General features: G+C 37.2%; 1 protein-coding gene across 1 annotated transcript in view; it reads right to left on the minus strand.

Annotated features, from left to right (window-relative positions):
* Window positions 1-12,560: 12,560 nt before the first annotated feature.
* Window positions 12,561-21,993, minus strand: part of LOC128865752 (putative gustatory receptor 57a) — an 84,107-nt gene continuing 74,674 nt past the window's right edge. The window contains exons 3-5 of the mRNA XM_054106069.1: window positions 12,995-13,747; window positions 12,743-12,904; window positions 12,561-12,680 (exon numbers count right to left, since the gene is read on the minus strand). Coding sequence (XP_053962044.1) covers window positions 12,561-12,680; window positions 12,743-12,904; window positions 12,995-13,747 — 1,035 coding nt within the window. The remainder of the gene's footprint in view (window positions 12,681-12,742; window positions 12,905-12,994; window positions 13,748-21,993) is intronic.

Raw genomic sequence — 21,993 nt, forward strand, 5'->3', positions numbered from 1 at the left:
AAATCTGAATTGATTTGAATTCTTTGTCTTTGTCCATAGTCACAGCGACACCCACACACCATCCAATATCTACTACCGCAAATTAAGTAGAGGCATAAGTCTTCTTCAATGTAGTTTATTATCGAGTTGTCTAAGTGTAATTTCCAGGATGCGCCACCCATTTCTGAGGACGTTCCCCCTCACTGTTAATAAATATGCATTAATGTTGGTAATTTGCATAAATTTCTAATGAAATGTACTTGAAGTGCATAAAAATGTGAAAAATAGTGCAATAAAGGCAAAGGAGGCAGACATAAGAAGAATTGTGCATGTATGTGTATGTGTGTGTGTGGGTGTAGAGCATTCCTATAAAGAGAAACAAGAAGTGCAAAGGCGTCACAAGAACACTTAGCATTCATTAGTTATGGTCGCGACGCGCGCAGCAGATGGCCAATGGCTGATTGTGTCCGCGAATGTTTGCCAGGATGCCAGAGGCAAACGCAACATGCTGAGTGGTGACACTGAGAAAGAGCGCAACAAGACAGTGCGGTTTTTATGTTGAATGTATACGAGGGTTGTCTTTTAACGAGGTTGCCCTTGCAACACTACGTGTGATGAGCTGCAATTCGGTATTTTATCGAAAGATTAGGTATTTTTTAGCATAAAGGCAAGAGTGCATTGCTCAACCTAATTAGTCCTTTGGCTTTGAAGCACCACACTTAGTGACAGAGAAAAGCTGGTACAACGAGCACCAACGAGCCGTCGATCCTTGCAGCATCCTTCCCACTACAGTCAGTTATACGTTACCGGAACGAACCGTATTTACAAGTTACAGTCTGGTCAAGGAATATCACTCCGTGCATGTATAGGGAATGTTTATGCTACAACAACAATAACATTCTTGCAGGATATATTTCTTGAAGGCCGCTCAAAAACGGTTGTTGTACTAGAAACAATCGATGTGTCAACCGATAACGCAAGATTGTCTTGAGACACATCGCGAGATAAGCGCATGCTTGGGTATTAGTAGGATTTCTGTACATTTGATCGTCAAGAAGATTTGTTCTCAATGCAAGCCAAATGATCGGGATCCCCTTGATAACCTGCGCTCTACTCCGGGAAGCATGGGCTTTGCACCAATTCAGCGAGCGCTGGGCAAATAGACGAACGTGTAAGGTCGCGAAGTCCTTCTAGCCACGTTTGGATAGGAGGCGTTCGAGGGATATTCTGAGGATGGCAAAATCTCATCTCTCGAATTTCGTGAGCATCCTCATGGAGCACCATCCACTGGGTATACATGCCGTGAGACTCGGAATTGCTTCGAGTCCTTTTTGCGACAGCTGTATGGAGGATGAGGTGGAATCATCTCAGCACCTGCTCCTTAGCTACCCAACTCTCGCGGGACTAAGATTCAAGCCTCTTGGTTCTCACTTATTTTCTGAGCCTGCTGATATAGCAGGTCTTGATAACAAAAATCTGATGAATTTCATCAGCAGCATAAAGAGGTTAACACAACCGCAGACTAGTCATCGTTCATAGTCCACAAACACTCAACCCTCCCCATTCTTTTCTCTTCCGTCCTTTTTCCTTCACCTCTTTTTCCCCTCTTGCAACAGTATCTCAAAGGATGAACCAAACTTCTTTCGTCCAAGTGGGCTCACTCTCTGGGCAACCATTACTACCTAACCTAACCTAACCTAAGCCACTTGAAATGTTGACGAAATTCGACCGCAGTTGTTTAAAGCACGTCTATGGGAGCTGGACGAATCTTGAAGCTATGCATGTGACGAAGACAGAACAGCAATCGATGGCCTATGTGTGCCAAAACGCGCTTAATCCAACAAAAGTTGTTCGCGGAAGAAGCACCTCAAAGCAAATGATCGTTCTTTTTTTCGAAAAATCTGCTCACAACGCAACTACATCACTAGAAAAGCTTGAAAAACCCAACCATTTGGTTGCCAGAAGAGTTTGGAGAATTAAAGAAAACCAACCGCTGAGGAGCCTCATGGGAGCCTGTTATCCGGGCGCGTCACTAGATGGCGGACAGGGGAACGCCTTTTAGATAGAGAGTTAGAAGAAAAATTAAATATCTCCCGCGGATCACACGGGTCGGAGGTGTAAACTTCGTTCAAAAAAACTAACACTTCTCGTTGTCTGATTCATCTTATGAGCTGCGTTTGAAAGCGGTTGTGTTTATCCGATGATCAGAAAGTACCAGGAATGTTTAATTTAAACGAGCCGCGCACGTGGGAACCGGTCCATATTTTTTTTTCTTATATTGTTAGGACTGTAAGACATACATATGTCACTTTTTAGCGCCATCGGATCATTAGTGTCTGCCTGGCCGGCCGGAAATGTGGGCAAACAATTCTTGGATTTTGCATGATGATAAAGCGCCATCGCACGGAGTCCAAATTGTGCTGGATTATTTGACCAGTAAATACCATAGTGCAAGCACCGTATTCACCTGATATTGCCCCGTGTGACTTCTTTTTGTTTCCCAAGTTGAAGTTACCACTTCGTGGAAAGAGATCTCAGTCGATAGAGAAGATCAAAGAAAATACGACGAAGAAGCTGAAAGTCATCACTTCGTCGGCCTACCAGGGGTGCATGGAGGACTGGGTTAAACGTTGGCACAAGTGTGTTACTTCAGACAGGTCATATTTTGAAGCAGATAAAATAAATTTGCCTAAAATTTAACTCTGTTTTGTTTTATTTAAACATTTCCGGTACTTTCAGAACATAGAACACTTGGAGGAAGCGACTCGCTACAACAATGGGATATGACAGGTAGAACTGAATGCCCTAAGATGTATTCGCCAGTGCTTTCGCCACTGAGTTACGTAGGGTTAAGCAGGATTGATAGCCGAACTTAAAACTCAAATACCGACGAAACGGAGAATGGCCTCGAATATAATGGACAATCGTGGACGACATTTCGCTTTCTTTTTTTTTAATTTATTGTCAATGAAAATAAAAAAAAAACAACGCCGAAGCCGAAGCACCTCTCACCAAAACAATGCGAGCTCACGCGGGAGAGTGTCTGAGCACTAAAACGCAACAATTAATGGCTCATCCTACTGACAAAACTAATTTGACACCCATTGATTTATTTTTGATCCCAAATTTGATCAAAAATCAAATGCGATGTCAATGTTTTTGCAACGCCTGTAAAAAGTATTGAAAATGTTAAAGAACTCGTTTTGGAGGTATTCACTTTCTCGTGACAAAAGTCCTTGCAAAATTGCTTCAAGCGCATGCAGAAGTGTATTGACTTCCAAGCAGCATATTTTGAAAAACCAATAAGCTATTGGCATTATTATTTTATTGTGTTTTCATTATTGGGTCTAAAATATAAAAGGCAACCCTCGTATGTAAGCGACTTTATGACTTTCTGACTGCGGCTGTAGTTGTTATCGGGCATGAGCAGTGATGATTTGTGAAAGCAAATATATATTCGAGAACAGGCGACCGAAAACGTTGAATTGATAATTTGAATGTAAGGCTACGGTCACATTTGTTGACTTGATTTAGATAATTTAATTTATCTTCATATAAACAGAGGTTAAGTTTCAAGGGCCGGTGTTGATTTTGAATAAAATACAATTTTTTAAGGAAATGATTGTCATTTCTCTTTATTATGATAATACTGGTATGGCTCAATTACGCATGAAACAAAATATTGGCCAAATGGCCGCCACGGCTTCGGCGACACACTTCCATTCGATGGTCCAAATTTTCGATGACGCTGAGGCATAATTGAGGTTCTATGCCGTTAATGTGCCGAATTATCTCATCCTTTAGCTCTTGAATTGTTGCTGGCTTATCGACGTACACCTTTTCTTTCAAATAAACCCAAAAGAAAGAAGTCCAACGGTGTCAAATCTCATGATCTTGTCGGCCAATTGACATCGACGCGACGTGAGATTATTCGGCCATAAAATTTTTCGCGCAAAAGAGCCATTGTTTCGTTAGCTGTGTGACAAGTGGCACCGTCCTGTTAAAACCACATATCGTCCACATCCATATCTTCCAATTCGGGCCATAAAAAGTTCTTTATCATCTCCCTATAGCGAACACTATTCACAGTAACTGCCTGACCGGCCTCAAATAAAAACAGGAAAAAATACAGCCTTATGATGCCGCCGGCCCATAAACCGCACCAAACATTCACTCTTGGTGCATTGGTTTTTCGGCAATCACTCTTGGATTATCATTCGCCCAAATGCGGCAATTCTGCTTATTGACAAATCCACTGAGGTGAAAATGTGCCTCATCACTTAAGATAATTTTCTTCACGAAGTGCGCGATATGCATTTTGATTTGAACGCCCGTTTTCATAATAAGCCTGAATAGCTTTAACGCGTTGCTCGATTATGTATCTTTCCATGGTTCAAATTGAGTTAGTCTGAAATTCAGAAATGTCAAACGAAATGCAGAAAAAGTTTGACGTTTAGGTGTGGTTCACATTCAACATCGGCTCTCAAAATTTAACCACCCTTTATAAGCTGAAGATAAAATTTTTGGAAGTAAAATCAAAATTGCAAATTTGTGCGCTACAAGAAATAGCGTCGCCGATAAATGAATCCATAAACAGATAAGCAAGGCAAAATGGAATTAGAGTAAATGGAAGTGAGAGCAAACGAATTAGCTTGAACAGTGGCAATGCTGTCTTTTTATTAAAAATTTTTTTTATTAACTATTCTTGTTCACTTTTTAGAAGCCTTGCACAATAGTTAATATAAAAGGATACTACAGGAACGCTACGCGCCTTTGAGCACGCAAAAGATCGACTTCATGGATCGACTGTCTTACAGCCCTAAACTGTCACGATTATTTTACTGTGTTTTCCTTAATAGGCGCAAACTCTAAACAGCCATTAATCGTGCAAAATCAATCGAATTAAACTACTTTCCGTCTATCGACTGCACTTTAAACCCAACAATTTTGTGCGAATTTTGTAGCATTGTAGCAGAATTTCAATTTGCTCAAATGTTGATGGCATTTCCACTCATTTAGTCACCTTATTAAGTGAAAGCAAATCGATTTCATTTTAAATACTTTAAATGCCATCAAGCAACATAATAGATGAGACGAGGTGTGATAACTGCACACTTAATTAACCCAAAACTGTAAATTCAAACATAATTAATAAAGCAAATCAAACACAAACGCACGCGCGCACATTTATGACAAATGTCAGAAAATATGACAGTCAGATGTGTCTATAGGCACTATCGACATGAATATGAAATATCTATTATGCAAATCCTCCAATTTGTACATTTGTATGTAGAAGTAAGCATGCACACATATATATGAGCATACAGACATATATTTTATAGATATTTTGAGGCTTAAGGGGCAATCTCACTTGACAAGGAAAGTAATTTTGCAACTAATTTTGCCGTCGAAAAAATTCACTTTCATGTGTGAGCAACAGAAAGGTGGTTTGAGAAAGTTTTTTTTTCAAATTCTGTGCAATCATTTTCAAAAATGAGATTCACATGAAGTGACTGCAATTATTCGAAAGGAAAGTAATTTAGAAAGTTACTTTCAACTTGCTAGATTTTCAATGCAAGTAGTAAGTTGCCCTTATTCTGTAAATTACTATTGAACTATCCGCACTTTACCAGGTATGTATAACTTACCTGTATTGTAAATTTCCATAAGCTGGTTCAACGACTCACTGATTGAATTTTTGAAAAATTCATATGAAGTCCTGCCCAGCCGAGGCGTTATTTGTTCGAAAGTAAAGGCTTTTAGGAATATATTGTCAACTTTTTGGAAGGATATTTCAAACATTTTCGATTCTACAGCCGCTAAGATTCAGATTAGTCACGCAGCGGTGGTCGCATTATCCACTCTCAAAACATTGAACTCCATTATCTCAAAACTACTTTTTTCGGCCTGGTGTTGGCAAAAAAAAAAAAAAACTGTTCAACCGAATCGTCTGAAATTTTAATATGTTGTTCACAACATCAATGGCTATCGCCCGTACTACGAATAGAATTCTATTATAATTTCAACTATTTCGTATTTTTTTGATTAAAAAACTGAAAAAACCGAATTTTAGAGTGTCAAATTCAAAACCGGTCCATTTTGTCATAGTTTTTTTTTTATTCTAGTACAGGACGTACATAGCTACAGTCATCATATGATTAATAATTTGTATGGTTTTCGTTTTTCACATAAATAGAAAAGCCAAAATGGGCAACACCATACAGGCCCAATTTTATTCGGGAGGGTCAACTTCAGCGCCATTTTTAAACTTATTAAAATGAAAAAAAAAAATTGTTCATTTTGTTTTATTTTTTTACAAAATGAAAAAAACAAAAATTTTGACAAAAAATTGGAAAAACAAAAATTTTGAAAAAAAAATTAAAAATGTTTTTCATATTTTCAAAATTTTCAAAAAACAAATTGTCAAAAAAAATTTTGTTCATACTTTTTTTCAAATTTTTATTTTTCAAAATTTTTTTCTCAAAATTTTTATCCTACAAGTTTTTTTTCAAAAATTTTTAAAATATGAAAAACATTTTTAATTCTTTTTTTCCAATTTTTTTTTCAAACATTTTTTTCAAATTTTTTGTTTTTTCATTTTTTACGAAAAAGAAAATAAAATACATTTTTTTTTTTTATTTCTGTTTTTAATATTTTTTCCACAATTTCTTTTTTCAAAAGTTTTTTTTCAAATTTTTATTTTTCAAAATTTTTTTCCCAAATTTTTATTCCACAATTTTTTTCACAAATTTTGAAAATATAAACAATATTTTTAATTTTGTTTTAATTGTTTTTCCAATTTTTTTTTTTTCAAAAGTTTTGTTATTTTTAGTTTTTTTACGCAAAAGAAAAGAAAAAAATTTGTTTTGATATTTTTTCCCAATTTTTATTCCACAATTTTTTTCACAAATTTTGAAAATATAAACAATATTTTTAATTTTTTTTAATTGTTCTTTCCAATTTTTTTCTTTTTTCAAAAGCTTTGATATTTTTTTGTTTTGTTTTTTCCCAATTTTTTGTTTTCTTTCCAAATTTTTATTCCACAATTTTTTTTACAAATTTTGAAAATATAAAAAAATTTTTTTAATTTTTTTTAATTGTTTTTCCAATTTTTTTTTTTCAAAAGTTTTGTTATTTTTTTTACGCAAAAGAAAAGAAAAAATTTTTTTCGATATTTTTTTTTATTTTTTCCCAATTTTTTGTTTTTTTCCATATTTTTATTCCACAACTTTTTCACAAATTTTGAAAATACAAACAATATTTTTAATTTTTTTTAATTGTTTTTCCAATTTTTTTTTCAAAGTTTTGTTATTTTTTATTTTTTTACGCAAAAGAAAAGAAAACAATTTTTTTGATATTTTTTTTATTTTTCCCCAATTTTTTGTTTTTTCCAAATTTTTCTTCCACAATTTTTTTCATAAATTTTGAAAATATAAACAATATTTTTAATCTTTTTTAATTGTTTTTCCAATTTTTTTTTTCAAAAGTTTTGTTATTTTTTTATTTTTTTACGCAAAAGAAAAGAAAAAAAATTTTTTTGATATTTTTTCCCCCCCCCCCCCAAATTTTTGTTTTTCTAATTTTTTTTTCAAAATTTTTGTTTTTTTTTCACGAAAAAGAAAAGAAAAAATTTTTTTTGAAATATGTTTTCAAAGTTTTATTTTTCACATTTTTTTCAAATCTTTTTTCAAATTTTTTTTTCCAAATTTTTATTCCACAATTTCGTTTTACAAATTTTGAAAATAAGAAAAACATTTTTAATTTTTTTTTTTAATTGTTTTTCCAATTTTTTTTTTCAAAATTTTTTTCATTTTTTTACGAAAAAGAAAAGAGAAAATTGTTTTTTGGTATTTTTTTTATTTTTTTACCAATTTTTTGTTTTTTTTTTAGTTTTTTTTTGATATTTTTTTTTTATTTTTCCCCAATTTTTTGTTTTTCCCCCAAATTTTTATTCCACAATTTTTTTCAAAAATTTTGAAAATATAAACAATATTTTTAATTTTTTTTTAATTGTTTTTCCAATTTTTTTTTTTTAAGTTTTGTTATTTTTGTTTTTTACGCAAAAGAAAAGAAAAAATTTTTTTTTGATATTTTTTTTTTATTTTTTCCCAATTTTTTGTTTTTCTAATTTTTTTTCAAAATTTTTGTTTTTTTTTTATTTTTTTAGGAAAAAGAAAAACATTTTTTTTGGTATTTTTTTTTTATTTTTCTTGTTTTAAATTTTATTTGTAAAAAATTTTTTTTTCAAAAATTTTTTTTCACATTTTTATTTTTCAAATTTTTTTTTTTTAAATTTTTGATTTTTATTTTAATACGAGTATGTAAAAGAAGTTAAATAAAATTGCTAAAAAATTTAATTATCATCTTTCATTTTTTTATTGTAAAAAAAATGCCGGAAAACACCCTAAATTTTCGAGCTCTAGACCACCGGGGGGTTATTTTAACTATTTCGTCTGCAATGCTTCGGTAGTCCAAAAAATTATTTTTTACGTCCATTGCAGCATAAAAAGAAATACAAAATATAAAAGTATTCCTTCAAGAAAACCTGATTTATATTCGAACCAAAATCAGTTTGTTGACCTCTAATTTCTTTTGCTAGAGCCCACCAATCTTTGCTCAATTTCCTCATACTAGTTTTCCTTGCTTTCTTCACAAATTGTTTGTTTGCTGTCAAATACCTTTCTCTCTCTCTGACTGTAACTGTGTTTCATTGTACTCTTCAAGTGCTTTAAACCAAATCTCTTTTTTGTGTAGTTTTATTTTTTACCTGGTACGAAATCATTGCTTATTTTTGTAATATCATCTAAATATATTTCTTTCTTTAGCATTTTCATATTTTCCAAATTTTTGTTTCAATTTTCTTTGAACCTTACTGCCGCCGAATTCTTTTAAACTATTTCTTACGAATAAATAATTCGAAAGACATAAGAATGTCTACTCCCTCATTTATTTGTTAAACGCAGAAGTTTTCAGAAACGGACCAAAAAACACAAATCAAATGCAACTATTGAGAGATGTTTCAAATCACACCCAGCACAATTTCGTCATCATCTCTTTACCTAAACTGAAGTAGCACTGGGCAGTTTTAGTGGTATTACAATTTATGTGCGCACAAAAATTTAGTTCCACTTTCAATTCGCTTAAACTAATCTACGAAAAAAAGGCCGGTGGCACCAAAATGTCTGTGGCCAAGTTATTAGAAATTACTTTGCTATCCGAGCGCATAGGAATCGAAGCTTACAATCGAACTTTTTGCGTACTACCCAAATGTACATACATACAAACATGCATTAATATTTTTACATAGCTCTAATTGGTTACTCTACTAGCTGGAAGTTGCTGACAGGAATGTTCCGGGACTTTACAACGGGCACACATTCGAAAGCTTTGTTCTAAATGAAATTTCAATAATTACAAACTGCCTGCTGTCATAGCCAATTACTCAATGTGAACTGAAAAAGTTTTCAAACCTTTTTTACGCTCCAGGTACAGCTGCGTATTTTTGTAGAATGCTCGGAATAAAAAATTCAAAGTTATGAACTCATACACGCACATATCTGGAGATTTTTTTGCCCGAATCGGCACATATACAATACATACGTACAAGTTCGATTGGCTATTTTTTTTATTTTTATAAGTAACTTAGTGTAAGTGGCGGCCGCCGCAGCCGAATGGTTTGGTGCGTGACTATCATTTGGGAATTCAGAAGGAACGTAGGTTCGAATATCGGTGAATCACCAAAATTAAGAAATTAATAGCGGTCGCCCCTCAGCAAACCTCCGAGTGTATTTCTGCCATGAAAATGCTCCTCATAAAAAAAATATCTGCCTTTCGGAGTCGGCTTGAAACTGTAGGTCCCTCCATTTTTGGAGCAACAGCAAGATACACACCACAAATAAAAGGAGGAGCTCGGCCAAACACCCAGAAAGGGTAAGTCAAAAAATTAGTGGGTGGCGAGGCTATTTTTACTTTGTTTCACCAGTTTAGAACTTTCTCTAGCCGCATTCAGTGCCGGGATTGCAGCTTGGCTATCCGAAAGAATAGCGATATTGCCCTTAAAAGAGAAATCTGTGATTAGCAGCCTACATGCTTCACCAATTGCAAGTACTTCCGACACTGCAGGCATTGGGGAGATGCACAAATTTTTCAATTTTAAGTCTATGAGCCATCAGTAGAGACTGTAGTGCCGAAGTTGTTTAGTGAGAATTCCATTCCTCCTTAGATGGAAAGAGAGTGGCAAAATTCCTATTGAATGTTACCGTCGGGGCGATGTGGTCAGCCCTCACCGAGGTTAACTGAGTAGACTGGCGTGACCATAAGCTTTTTCTTTCCAGCGACCCGCTTCGTTTAACCTAAATGCACTCATGGTTGCCGCCTTTTTAATATGTAGCTCTATTGGAATAACATGAACTGATTGCACCGACCGTTATTGCACAGGCTGATCTTTGTATTCTGACAAGTAATTTGATATTGTAATCTCTCCATAGAGCTTTCCTCCAAACTGCTGAACCATACGATAAAATTGGTCGTATAACCGTCTTATACAGCCATAATGTATGCTTAGGTTGAAGGCCCCATCTTCTTCCAAGCATACGTTTACAGGCATATAAAGCAATTTCTCTTTTCCTTACCCGTTCTTCTTTCCAGCTAAGTTTGGAGTCCAGAACTACCCCTACGTACTTTGCACTGGGTGATAGTGAGAAAGTTTGTCCGTTATCTGGTGATAAAGAGCATGAGCTCTGTTTTACGCCGGTTTAAACTTAGGCCACAGCCTGTTGCCCAAGAATTAAGCTCGCCTAATGCCCTTTGAATGATCCCACTGATCGTATTAGGACACAGTCCTGACGCCATTAACACCGCCACCGCTTTTACCCCACCTCTAATAAGTTTTGTTAAAACTTTGCTAATAGCGCATAACCAGAGAAGTGGAGATAATACTCCCCCCTGTGGAGTACCCCTATGGACTCTCTTAGTTATGTTGATATTACCCATGTTAGCTTTGATGATCCTAGTTTCTAGCATAGAGATGATCCAATTGCTGATACAATTTTCCACCCCTAAGTCTATTAACGCCCGTTGGATAGCAAAGCTGCCATGGTATACTGTTTGTTGACTAGAGACCCCTCTATTGTTCGGACTACCTCGTGAAGCGCTGTCTCCAACGATTTGCTTGTCTAGTGGACCTTTTAATCCTTTTTATGCCTTTTCCAGACCTGCTGATTAGACTGTACCATTCAACGTTGCGGGTGCTGTACTGGCGTTTTTGCCTTCCAATTTTGCTTGAATTTCTTTCAAAATCTTGCCTTTCGTCTCTGGTACAACGAAGAATACGTAGGTTGCTCCAGTGACAGTGATGTCTGAGAAGAACCAGAAGGTTTAACCTGAGTCCATTGTTTCCTTCAGGTCCTTAAATGCCTTCGTTCCAATTAAAGCCAAAATCCAGTTGGTTGTGCCAGCAATGGAGCCAGCTACACCTTTAATATCAGCAGTGCAAGCATCTTACCCATCGTCAACCATGGGACTGGGCCGAAATTATTAAAGGTGGTATCGGTAAATCAGCTCATTTGTTTTTTCTTTCTTTCGCCGTCTCCAAGTGGCTGTCAGCCCAGAGTGAAACAAGGTTAATTCATTTTTGTTTTCTACTTTACCAATACTTTGCTTTGACAATCAAACGTGCAAAACATTTTTGTTGCTCTCGTGCTACCACCTTTAAGGGGAGAAAATTTGAAGTGAATCCAACAAATAATTTTCGAGTTATTCAACAATTAACAAAGGGCGCCCGGAGCTCGATAGCAAAACTTTAAATGCGTTTTTCTCAAAACTTTGTTTTTGAACTGTTGATCTGTAACTGAACTTGAACTGTAACTTGAAAACCGCTTGATAGGTTTCAAAAAAAATGTATACTGCTTTTTAAAAACATAAAAAGGTTGTACCTGATCGAAGGACTTTTCTTTTTTGAAAAATTTCGATTTTTTGTTTTTAACAATTAATTGTCGGGTTTTTCTTCGAAAATTTGAAAAATTTTTTCTGAGGCCGCCATATTGTTAATTTTGAAAAAAAAGCTTCGCTCAGGCACAAGATTATCTATTAATAAAACCAATTTCTCTTTTCCGATTCATTTTAGATGAATCTCCAAGGACTTGTGATGATCCCCGCAAGGGACTTCTGGAGAAATGGGCCCCACACAAACTGCGATAACTTTAACAATTATATTAATAATTTTTTTTTTTTTTAATTTTGCTAGAGTCAAGTCTACAATTGATGCTATGTTTTTATTTTTTCAAAATAAAGCAACTGACTAGCAACACACAATTATTGAAAATCATCATTTTTTCTGGCATCTGACTACCTCTAACCCCTTAATGAATGCGCCTTGCGAGTTGTTTGTTGTAATATAGAATAAATTTACTTAAAATAAATATTATAACGCACGAGCAACTAAGGCTATCGACTTAAAGTAAAATTAAATTGTCACATATTTGGAGCACAAAAATTGTATGTAGAAGCATCGCGACGAAAACAAAAATTTGTTTTTTAACCAACCTAATGTGCATATGTATATACATTTGCACCACCTTTTAGTCGTTAATAATCCAATCCTGCATTTGGGTTTTCTGTTCGCCCATTTGCTCGCCCATTAATTGAGTCATGCGGAACTGTATGACAACGAGCAGATAATTAAAGATGACTGCCGTTATCTAAAAAGGAAAATAGAATAGAAAACAAATAAGCAAAAAATTGTATTTAACCCGCTACGCACCGTTGCAATGATTGTGCGATTGTAAATCATATTCAAGCCGCAAGTAAACTCAAATTTATTACTCAGACACCAATGCATTGTAGTCTCAACCAACAGTTTGGCTGATTTGACATTCGGGAACCGGATATCGATGTGTTCGACTAGACGCAGGCAACGTTTACCCTGAAAAACAGAAAAACATTGCAAGCCATTGAATTGCAATTATCATAAAAGCATTCGTCAGATCGAACCAGTGACCCAGCAGCGACTCACCTCTTTAATAGCCATGTCACAGTAGACGGGCGCGGTGATGAATTTGTGCAGTGGCAAAAATAGCCACAAAATGCCTTGTGCAAAAAATGTGTAATTCACACGCTCACCCAACGAATGCCCGAAGACCAGGTACAATACAGTTATTACCGTCATAAAATCATGCGCCACACCCACTGACAAACCAACGCGATGCACCTCATTTACAGAGTCAATGAATTCATGCAGCGTACGCACCATATCCACGAGGCTATGAAGGCTAGCTGTACGTCGTGGCGATTGCGGAAACATCTTGCGCAAATAATTCGCATCGAGTAACTTTTGTAGCAAACGAAAGCGAACACGTAACATTTCGGCGAAATTCGAATGCATATAGCAAGTGACGTGGAGTCCGCAGGTGATGGCTGCATATAAGAAAACAAGACTGCCGACTAAATATTCGTTCGCATTTGGTAGTGCTTGCTTCATTGCCAAAGAAATAGCTGCGAGGTAGACAAGAGCCAATAGGCCCACCTGAATGCCATTTTTCAGCATCAGTTTGTGATAATTTAAATTTGCACCGAACTCGCGCATCAACTTCTGGTCCAACGCATTGATGCGATCGTAGAGTGCCACATGACTGTTTGCTTGTCGCAGCATGGAGCTTATTATGATCACATAACAGCCAGTGGACATGAGCAGCTCCAGTGTGCAAAGGGCCAAAATAAATTTATCTCTTTCGTAGATGAGCGCGCTGTACTCCGGGTTGCCGAGCAACTGTTGTAGGCAGAGGCAAAATGAGCCAAGTATAAAAATAGGCCAAATGATTGTAAATAATTTAGTCCAACGGTTTGCAATGAATCGACCGCGATGATAGCAAAAACCGGTGCAAACGGCTATGAACTGCAGCATAATAATTAAAGCGTTGCTGTGGTATACGCTGAGTGGCTTGTACAGGCAGCGTGGCCAGCGCATGGCTGTGCAGATTAGGCGGAGCAGCCGACGGTTAAAGTGAAACTGAAGACTTTCACGCGATCCAAAGCAAGTAATGCGTGATTTATGCGCCATTAGTGGCCGATTAATGGCCATTAGCATAATTAAAAGTCCATTTCAGAGTGAAATTATGGAATAAGTATTAAAATTTGTTTTATCACCACAATCTTACTAATATTTCTCATTTGATAGAGTTCGATTTAATTGCACGGTATTAAAATTTAGAAGCGCCGGTCGTGCAGTTCAAATATTTTTGGGCAGCTAGTCATATGCACCCTATCTGCATTACTGTTCTCAAGTTTCTCCTACGTACAATTGGTAAGTTGATAGTATGGTTTATTGAGGAAAGAGTAAAGAAGGCCAACGCCGCATTATATACTGTGGGCAAAAAGTAAGGTGAATTTATTTGTCAAACTTCGTGGGATTAAAAGTTGGCAGCACTGTTAGTAACATCTGGGCCAACTTTCATGTGAATGTCATTATCAATAATATATTTACGCTTGTGTTTACCAAACGACCAAGAGTGCATTTTTCGATTTTTACAATGTCTGATTTGATTGAGCGGAGAAATGCCATCAAATTTTGTTTGCGGAATGAAATTTCGGCTGTGGAAACGTTTAGCATGTTGCAGAAGGCATTTGGTGATTCGACCATGTCGCAGAAAAATGTTTATAAGTGGTACAAAGACTTCAAAGGGGGTCGAGAACGTGTTGATGACTTGGAGAGCTCCGGACGACCATCGACGTCAACAGATGACCAACACGTCAATAAGGTGAAGGAGTTAGTGCTCAAAAATCGTCGGTTGACTATTAAAGACCTTACTGATATGATCGGAATATCAGAAAGATCTGTGAAAACCATTTTGAAAGACCATTTGAGCCTACGAAAAGTAAAATTTCGTTTGGTACCGAAAACTCTCAATTTCTTGGAAAAAAAGTCGTCGCGTTGAAGACGACGACTCTGAAACAACCGACCAATCAAGCGAATGTCGTGCTAAAGGCGAGGCCAGACCGAAAAGAGCACGTCAAAGTCGTTCAAAAATAAAGGTCATGATGACAGTTTTTTTCGATTTTCGTGGGGTGGTGCACTATGAATTCCTTCCACCTGGTCAAACTGTTATTAAGGAATATTATTTGAGCGTTATGCGTCGTTTACGTGAAGCAATTCGTCTAAAAAGACCAACTCCTGGTTTTTGCATCACGATAATGCACCGTCTCACACTGCTCTCGATCTTCGTGACCATTTTGCAAAAATTCCACGCATATCGTTCCGCAACCACCGTATTCGCCTGATTTAGCTCCGTGTAACTTCTGGCTATTCCCAAAACTCAAGAGACCACTCCGGGGAACGCGTTTCGAGTCTATTGAGGAGATAAAAGCTGAATCGAAGAAGGTGCTGATGGCTACACCGGAAATGGACTATTTGGCATGTTTCGGGGACTGGAAAAATCGTTGGCATAAGTGTATTTCATCGAGAGGGGATTATTTTGAAGGGGATGAAATTGATTTACAAGAATTAATAAAGATTTTTCATTTTACAACCAAATTCACCTTACTTTTTGCCCACAGTATATATATGTATGTATAACACCTCCTGTTACACATTCGCTCTATACTTCTGTAGTTAGGCCAATCTTAATATATGGAATACGTCGCCGCCGCCTCGGCACTCAGATTCAAAAGTATGGCGCTATGGAAAGACCGGTGGTTTGGCCACGCTTCTATTTTGCACTCTCTGAATAGTCACAAACAAGAAATAGACTACTCTATTCCTAGACTCACCTTCGAAAGGCTCTTCAAGCGGAGCATACCATCAAGAAAGGAGTGGCAGACACAAAGGTTGACCATGAAGTTTTCTCGAAGGAATTGGGACTGGAACTATCAGTTCGACTACCAGGCCACTACAACTATAAAGAAGGAGGGTACATGTCTAAATATCTAATATCTGTATTCTCGGATAGGCAGGCGGCTAGGAAATCTATGATTGCGGTTATATAGGGTGGGCCATGTAAAATTTACTTTTTGAATCGGCTATAAAAAAAAAACTAATGAATATTTTTTCAAACTATTTTTTTTTATTTTAAAGATTGGACATTGTCATTTATGAAAGAAAAATAATATTGGTCACGTGACTGCCACAACTGACTTTAGAGTAGGCCATTCGATCAACCCAATTTTTAATCACATTTTCGAATGTTTGGGCTCCAATTTCATGAATGGCAACTTCGATTTCGTGGTTTAAAGCACCAATCGTCTCTGGATGGTTCGCATAGCATTTGTCCTTAACGGCTCCCCACAAAAAATAGTCCAACGGGCTTAAATCACAGCTCCGAGGCGGCCAATTGATATCGGAATTTCGGCTGATTATTCGGTTTTCAAAAACGGTAGCCAAAAGTTCGAGTGTAACTTTGGCAGTGTAACAAGTTGCACCGTTCTGGTGAAACCAAATGTCGTCCATGTCATCCTCTTCAATTTTTTCAAACAAAAACTCATTGAGCATGTCACGGTAACGCTCGCCATTTACTGTAACCGCGGAAGAAGAAGAAGACTCATCACTTCGGAATTAGGTTTTCAATATTTCCCAATTTTGTTCAAGTGTATAGTGTCCCATTTCGTAAATGCCAATCCTTTAAGTAAATTATGAACACATTTGACATGACGTACTTCGTCTTGTCTTGTTCGCCTGAAAGACATCCCATTCTACTCGTGGAGTGCGGCTTTGATGACTTGTGCAACATGGGGCCTGACGTTGTCGTAAAGTAGTTTTGATATGCTTCTTCATCCAGTTTGGAAAAGGCAGAACTAACAGCGCGGTTGCTAAGGCCGATGATGTTAATATCTCTTATAAAAAATTGTGTCTGAGCGATTAAGTTCTGCGGCTCGTACGATCCTCTCCAACATCAGGTTATAGAAGTCACTCGACAGCGAGCTATCATGTCTTAAACCTCGTTTGGTATCAACGGCTGGGAGAGGTCCTCCTCAATTCTGATAGCGTTCCTGGTATCAAGGGACACCATTTTACATCAGACTTCGCGTCATACAGATAACTTCTTTTCGTTCTGTCGAATGGTGCTTTGAAATCTACAAAAAGTTGGTATGAGTCGATTCTCCTTTCACGGGTCTTTTCCAAGGCTTGGCGTATTGTAAATATCTGGGGGGGAAGGTGCCTTAATTGGGAAGTCGCCGCTGCCTTACTAGTTGTTGTCCTCGCGTAATCGAGCTACTTTCTTTTTTCTATAAATTATTTTGCTTTAGCTGTAATCCAATTTATATATAGGTAAGCATCAATAGTAATTATTTTGATTAGAAAAATAATGAATATCACTACGAGAAGCTTAACTTATCGCCAAAGCCATTTGTATGCATATTCGAATATTTTTGGCAATAAATTCTATCTTAAGACAAAAGGCTTTTTTATATTATAAGCAAAGCAAAACGCATAAAATTCGAACAATTGTCCAGAAATACGAATATTACGAAATCCATCTTCCGACATAAATTAGGCCTATTGGTGCGGAACAAAACCCATATGCAAACGACGCAGGAAGCATAACCTAAGACTTATTGTTATAATATTTCAAATCAATACAATCAATTGCCACTTATTGCCTGCTCATCTCTTCATTCTGTCATGACACACACACACACACAAATAGTTACCTATTACACAGTGCCTAATATAATTTCATTACCGAAAACAATTTATGAAAGCTACATAGCAGCATCGTTAAGCTTTTATTGCTATAATCAACGTTGCAGATGTCCTTGGCTTGCTCTGGTAGTCATTACCCACCGTAAGTGGTCGCTGGCTGTGGAGTAGCCACTGGGCAATATCTCCATCTACTTTGCCATACAATTTCTTGTATTTTCACGTTTTTCCTGTTCTCATTCTCTGTTTCTCTTCTTTGTTTTACTTTCCCATTCGTCGCTCCGAATGTCCCTGCAATTGGTATTTAACAGCCAGTGAGGGAGACTAAATTGCCATTTACATTCCTGCAATGTTAAGTTGCTCAAAGGCAACAAAAACGAGAATGGATCAACGACGATTGTCGATTTATTTATGATTTGATATTAAATTACTTCCTTTTATGAATATTTTTGTAATTGCACAACGTTTAGGGTTGTTTTTTCTGCTGCTTCCATTGAATGTGTGTTTTTTTTTTGTTTTGTTTTTGTTTTTTTTTTTGTCGCAAGAATTTAGGCATTTATGCTTTTGCGTGTGCTACAATTTTAAGGTAGGCATTCGATTCTAATTTATTTTTGAGAGCTTTATTATTGCCATGGGATGAAAAAGCTCCACGCTGAAACTACCCCATCAACATCATAACATTACAACGCGGGGTGCGTTAAGGTAGAACCACGGTGTGACAGGTTCAAAATATCGCATTTTTTTACATTTTTCGGAAGAAAAACATCTTAAAAATATACTATAAAAATTTCAGACAGAAATTTTAGTTATTTCTAAAGTTATAGCTAAAATAAGAGATAGCGCCGTAATGTGTATGAAAGCGTGTGACACGCCAGCACCAGCTGTTGTCGAAACTTTAAACGCGTTTTTCTCAAACCCATGTTTTTGAAATTTAGGGGAATCACTGACTCAAAACTATTCAACCCATTTGGCTAAAAATTTAACCCGTTATTCTAGGCATACATATCTAAATCCCGGACCTTTAAAACATTTAACTTTTTAATAACAAACTATTTAATTTAAACAATTTGTGAAGAAAAAAAATTAAATTTTGAGACCTTTTTTCACAAGTCCGCCATTTTGTTTTTGTTTTTTATTTTTATGTATGTTTTAGATACGGGACCTAAAATAAAGTCTACAGAATAATAATCTCTTTGAATTTTTTATTTCAGATGACTTTGGAAGGCTGTGTGTTTCCCCGAACCAACTCATCTTTTTGTTAAGGACTCCACTTCGATGTCAAAAATTTTAAACAAATTAATATAAAATTAACTTAAAAATTTTTTTTTATATACTTCAAAACACCAATAAAACATGTCAAAACTTTAAAACGATCCCATTTTATTTTCTTTTTAAAAAAGATTCAAGAAAAACGTCGAAAATTTGGTCATTACACCGGACTACTGCCTTAAAGCTTCCTTCACAATGCCATTCCGCGCTTTGCTCGATCTTGAGCTTTTGCTTCGCAGTTACGAATTTCCAAATCTTCAAGATCGTTTTCCATTACGTCTAACTATAGCGGCCCCGGTTAGCCTTTGACCTTCTGACCTGTCGTGACTTTCTTCACGTTACAGCCATGTGAGTAATGTGACCAAGCCATCTTATGAGCAATGCTTTAATAAATCGCGCAACTGTCTCGTCCTGAGTAAGATCATTCAGTTCCGAGCAATACCGGATTGTAAAGGGTGGTTAAATTTCAAGGGCCGATGTTGAATATGAACCACACCTAAACGTCAAGTTTTTTTCTGTATTTCATTTGGCATTTTCTAATTTCAGACTAATTCAATTTAAACCATGGAAAGATACATAATCGAACAACGGTCAGAATGGTGGCAGGAAATGGCAACAGTGAATGACCAATTTTCGAAGAAAATCACCTTCAGTCATGAGGCACATTTTTACCTCAGTGGATTCGTCAATAAGCAGAATTGCCGCATTTGGGCGAATGATAATCCAAGAGTGATTGCCGAAAAACCAGTGCACTCACAAAGAGTGATTGTTTGGTGCAGTTTATGGGCCGGCGGCATCATTGGGCCGTATTTTTTCCAAAATGAGGCCGGTCAGGCACTTACTGGGAATAGTGTTTGCTATCGTGAGATGCTAACGATCTTTTTATGGCCCGAATTGGAAGATATGGATGTGGACGATATGTGGTTTCAACATGACCTTGCCACTTGTCACACAGCTAACGAAACAATGGCTCTTTTGCGCGAAAAATTTGATGGCCGAATAATCTCACTTCGCGGAGATATCAATTGGCCGCCAAGATCATGTGATTTGACACCGTTGGACTTCTTTCTTTGGGGTTATTTGAAAAAGAAGGTGTACGTCGATAAGCCAGCAACAATTCAAGAGCTAAAGGATGAGATAATTCGGCACATTAACGGCATAGAACTTCAATTATGCCTCAGCCTCATCGGAAATTGTTACTATCGGAAGGATCTATATTATTTGGCCGATATTTTGTTCCATACGTAATTGAGCTACACCAATATTATCATAATAAAGAGCAATAGCAATAATTTCTTTAAAAAATTGTATTTTATTCAAAATCAACACCGGCCCTTGAAACTTAACCACCCTTTATAAGAACCGTCATACATTCTTATTCAGCCAAAAATATTTCCCAAAATGTTTCTCTCCATGCTAGCAATCGTTGCGCAGTCAGCAGACTAAGAGTCAACGCCTTATATCCATATATTAAAATTCGTGGGATAAGGACTTTGTACGTAGTTAACATTGAAGTTTTAGTCAAGAGCCGAGAATTGAACAAGCGAAGGTTAGCAACATTGATGCGATCCCTGACTGCAGCAGTTAAATCACCGCTCCATGCGCACACAACTCCCAGATATTGAAAATGTTGCACTGATTTAAAAGAATAGGTTCCCACATGAAGTTTTTTTTTACCTGCGTAAGCTGACTCATTTAAGCCAATCGTATTCCTCGAGAGAGTAGGGATGTCATCAACGTAAGCATGCATTTGGGTTGGCTTAAATGTTCGGTTGGGGAATAAGTTCGAAAAGATGGTAATCGGTCGGTGCAAGGTCTGAAGAATACGGCGGATGCTGAAGGACCTGCCATTTGAGTTCGTGGATTGAGGTTTTGACGTCTTGTGCAACATGGGGCTTAACGTTGCGGTGAAGGACTGTGGCGATCAGGTCTTTTCAGTCAAAAAGCCTCATTCACACGATGTAGCTAGGCAGTGTAGAGCTTCTTGTTGGCCATGGCATGCATTCTTTTCGAGCTCTTTCCAGTGCACCATGCCCTCCCAGTCCCACCAAACACTTATCATGATCTTCTTTATGTGAAGATCCGGCTTGGCTCTCGACTTTGGCGTGTCTCCTGGAGCCAGCCACTGCTTTCTTTACTTCATATTAATGTATTGGCACTATTTCTTATCTCCCGTGTGGGCTGCTCGATGGCGGACGAGATGCTGAGAAGCAATTTGAAGGTGACTTTCTTTGTGTTTCTCGTTGCGCTCGTGAGGCACTCTGGCTCCTAATTTTTCAGTAAATCCCATTGAATGATCGCAGTTCATTTTTTACGTCAAATCACGACAGGCGTCTGTTCTCCTTCAAAAGTGATTTGAGACGTTCTTTATCGAATTCAGAAGGCATTCCGCTGCGGGACGTGTCATCGACATCAAAGTCGCCATTTTTCAACTTTGCAAACCATTCCCGTGCTGCAGACTCGTTAGAACACGTATTAATATCAAAAGTATACGTTCAAAATGGATGGGATTCCAGCAAGCCACCATGGAGATGGCAAACCATGCAGCAGTGGCAAGGCCGATGGGAGACTGAATCGAGTGGCAGATGGGCGGCAAAGTTGATTCCTACAATAGCCAAATGAGTTCAAACGAATTTCGGGGAAAATGGGCTATTATCTATACCGCATGGATAAGATAAGCGACTCCAGGAGCATATACTGTGAAGCACCCACCGATCGATGACGTCGAACACACGTTCTTTAGTTGCGACAGATGGTTTGTAAAAAGAAGAAGAAGATTGGAGACATCGCGCCAACCAATGCGATCGGCAAGGTACTTGAACCCGAAGATAACTGAAAAACGGTTGAAAGGTATATTGAAGGCGTATTACAAAGAAAAAAGATAGACCACGACGCAGCGCAACAAAGCAAAGCCTCACCGGCAAAGACATAAGAAGACGAGCCTATAGCGTGAAGCTGGCTACAAGCTAGTCCATTTCATGGGCGTCGTTCTGGGCCCTCACGAAGTAATGCAGAAAGTAGTCCCGGGAAGGGAGTCTCCCCAGAAAAGAAAGGAGGGATTGTTTTAGTGGCCACACAACTCGATGCAGTAGATTTTTTTTTTTTTGCGGGAC

This window comes from Anastrepha ludens, chromosome 6 (assembly GCF_028408465.1).
Source record: "Anastrepha ludens isolate Willacy chromosome 6, idAnaLude1.1, whole genome shotgun sequence".
In the NCBI taxonomy this organism is placed as follows: Eukaryota; Metazoa; Arthropoda; class Insecta; order Diptera; family Tephritidae; genus Anastrepha; species Anastrepha ludens.